Raw genomic sequence first — 3,367 nt, forward strand, 5'->3', positions numbered from 1 at the left:
TGGGGAATACGCATTGGGAGGGAAATGATCCACTCGATCAGTCCAAGGAGATGGGGATCAAACCAGTTCTCGAGTGTGACGCCCCAATCTTTTCCAGCCGCGAATCCGATCGTGAAGAACTTCCAAAAAGAAATGACGGCCGATGAGAAAGCAAAGCTCTGCGCCGCAATAGACTACAACGTGAACCAGGTCCCTGCAGACTTCCCCATCACTTTCGTTGACAAGAAACTGAACTTCCTCCTGAAAACCCTCTCCATCAACATAGACGACGACAGCACCAAGTAAGTCTGTTTAGACTACCAATTTTGCGTAGTTGCTGTCCCGAACAATCCTTCTGCTCTCGCGGTGGCAAGTGTTCTAACGAATCGATGTCCCAGGATGAAGGGTACGAGGAGGCCGAATTATCCGCCAACGAAGCACCGGCTCCTGATACGAATTGGCTCCAGTTCATTTCGGGACTTCGTATTCTGTTAGATATCGAGGTCTACGTGTGCTACCACTATTGTGAGGCTCGGGAAAAACGAGTGTTTTTATTCATCTGCCGATTCCTTAAATACTAGAGAGGGGAGAGGGCTCAATCACTTCGGCCTCTCGGCCCGAATACAACATCCCTGCCCTTCAAGTCGAGGCCCCAAAGAATCGACTGAAGCCGGACAGGACCCTGTCCTTGGCAGCCCTCGCCGGCTGCTTGCGCCGACCGTCACTTGTGTCCTCACTGGGTTCCTGAGAAGCAGAACTTTCACCCTCGTCAGAGGGGCCAGCGAACTCCGTAGAAGAGACAGGAGAAAGACTCGATTCAGCTACGGACTGGGACGAGGATTCGGTCGCTACCGGGCTGCAATCTTGTCTCCGATCGGAAGCATTTGTCAGGAGCTCCTCGATGAAATGCTCTTGCAGCACCTCCTCCCCCAGCGCTTTACGCGAGTCTATTTTCCGCCGCCAAATTTGGTTGAGGTGACGGACATGGTCCGCGTCGTCGACCTTGAGCTTCGCCATTGACGAACCGAGGTACTCTGTGAAGATTGCAGGCACTCTTCGCCCGTTATGGAGTTCGATCACAACTTCTTCACCTTCCGAAAACTGCCGCGCGCACGTTCCGTGGTGGTCGTCGAACTGATGCTTGAACTTCGCACTAGCAGCCGGAAGGTTTGAGGAACCTGAACGGAACACACTGAAGTGGGTCCGCACCCTGCGTCCGAAAAACACCTCCGACGGAGCTTTGCCTCCCAGAGTTTGACAAGGCGTGTAGTTGTACGCCGCAACCGCCCGATCCAGAGCTTCCGGATCCTGGTCTTGGAGGGAGTTTTTCAACGTGTGAACCATCCGTTCCGCCTGGCCATTACTTTGTGGCATCCGTGGTGCACAACGCAGATGGACGATGTTAAAGGATTGACATAGGCTTGCAAATTCCCGTGACGTGAACTGACATCCATTGTCCGTCACCATTGTTTCTGGAGGACCCATGAGACGGAAGAGCGTTTTGAGATACTTAACCACCTCGAAGCTTGAAGCGGGTGACATCCACGTAGCATCGACGAACTTGGAAAACGCATCTACGATCACTAAAAACGCTTTGCCTTTCCGTGGTTCCGCGAAGTCCAGATGTACGCGCACCCAAGCCTTCTCGGGATCAGGCCATGGGGCCAACGGAACCTTCACCGGACTTGAAGCGTTCTGCGCACAGTGCGGGCAACTCCGAACCAGTCGTTCGATTTCTACCGACATTCCGGGCCAGTAGAAATACATGCGACCCAGAGCCTTCATTCGAACGATTCCGGGATGTCCTTGATGGAGCTGCTTGAGCACCGTGGTGCGAAGACTAGATGGGACGACGACTCTCTCGTCCACCAGTAAGGTGCCCTCCACGTCGCACAGGGAGTCCGCTTGTTGTGCGAAGGGTCGCAGGTTCGGATCCTTGCTGTCAGACTTGTTCCAACCCTGCAGTAATCTCTGAGAAACCTGCTGGAGCAGAGGGTCTTTCCTCGTTGCCTCGCGAATTTTCTCCCCGGTGTGAGTGAAAAATCGGGCGTCCGATGTCAAACTCAAGATTTCCAGCTCTTGTGCGTTGACATTCGCAATCACTTCATCCATTTCCGGATCAGCTGCATCTTTCCTTGCTTGCTGGATAAGTCGCGATAGGGCATCTGCGTGGCCGAAGTCCGCGGTACGAATGTACTCAATGTCGAAATCGTATCCCACCAGGCGTAGCGCCCACCGACGGAGCCTGGCAGCAGTTCGGTCACTCAAGCCTTTCGTCTGCGATGTACGGAACAATGCCAGCAGAGGGCGGTGATCGGTTTGGAGTACAAACCGTCGCCCCCAGATGAATTTTCTCAAACGTTCCACGGTCGTGATCAGTGCCAACGCTTCCTTCTCTATCTGACTGTAATTTCGTTGTGCAGGGTTGAGAGACTTCGAGATGTGGAAGACAGCTTTCGTAGAGGAGTCCGCATACCGTTGCAGAAGCACACCCCCGATTCCGGTTTCACATGCGTCCGCCGCCACGATTAACTTTTGTCGCGGGTCATAATGCGCCAGCACTAGAGGCCCAGAGAGAACATCTTTCACCTTTTCGAATGCCTGATCATGTGCCGGAGACCAAAGGAATTTGGTGTCTTTGCGTAGTAGTGCTTCGAAAACGGCTTTGTAGCGATGTAGACGGTCGACGAACCGACCATAGTAATTGATGAGTCCCAGAAGAGATCGGACTTCCGAAATGTTCTCCGGACGCCGGAGATTTCGGATCGCTTGGATTTTCTGCGGATCTGCCCGGATACCGTCTTTGTCCACGATTACGCCCAGATACTTGACGCTCGGAGCATTGAAATGACATTTCGCGAGACCGAGACGAAACCCCCATTCTTGCAGGCGGGACAGAACCTTGAGAAGTCTTCCGTCGTGTTCCGTTTGTGATGACCCCATCACCAGTATGTCGTCTAAATACACAAGAACACCATCGAGGCCTGCAAGTGTTTGATCCATGGCTCTTTGAAAGATCGCTGGAGCAGTTTTCAACCCGAAAACTAGGCGATTGTACTGGAAGAGCCCTCGGTGGGTATTGATGGTCGTCAGGTTTCTGCACGACGGGTTGAGTACTAACTGCAAGTACGCATCGGATAGATCTAACTGGGTGAAGACCCGGTTGCCAGAGAAACTCGCCATGATGCTTTCCATGTCTGGAATCGGGTGGCAAACATCACACAGGGCGTCGTTGAGCCCCGTTGAATAGTCCGCACACATGCGGATGTTTCCGTTGGCTTTCCGAACAACGACGATGGGCGATGCCCACTCTGACGTTTCCACGGGGGACAGAGTTTCGTTCTCTAGAAGTCGATCTAATTCCTTGTCAACCGCTTCCCTTATGGGT

General features: G+C 53.1%; 1 protein-coding gene across 1 annotated transcript; it reads right to left on the minus strand.

The window, feature by feature from the left end:
* Positions 1-618: 618 nt before the first annotated feature.
* LOC100903343 (uncharacterized protein K02A2.6-like) lies at positions 619-3,351 on the minus strand. The gene has a single exon (XM_003738273.3). The coding sequence runs from the start codon at positions 3,238-3,240 to the stop codon at positions 619-621; it is 2,622 nt and encodes an 873-aa protein (XP_003738321.3). The 5' UTR covers positions 3,241-3,351.
* Positions 3,352-3,367: the final 16 nt, after the last annotated feature.

The sequence above is a fragment of the Galendromus occidentalis genome, unplaced genomic scaffold (genome assembly GCF_000255335.2).
Source record: "Galendromus occidentalis unplaced genomic scaffold, Mocc_1.1 scf7180000075862, whole genome shotgun sequence".
Taxonomy (NCBI): Eukaryota; Metazoa; Arthropoda; class Arachnida; order Mesostigmata; family Phytoseiidae; genus Galendromus; species Galendromus occidentalis.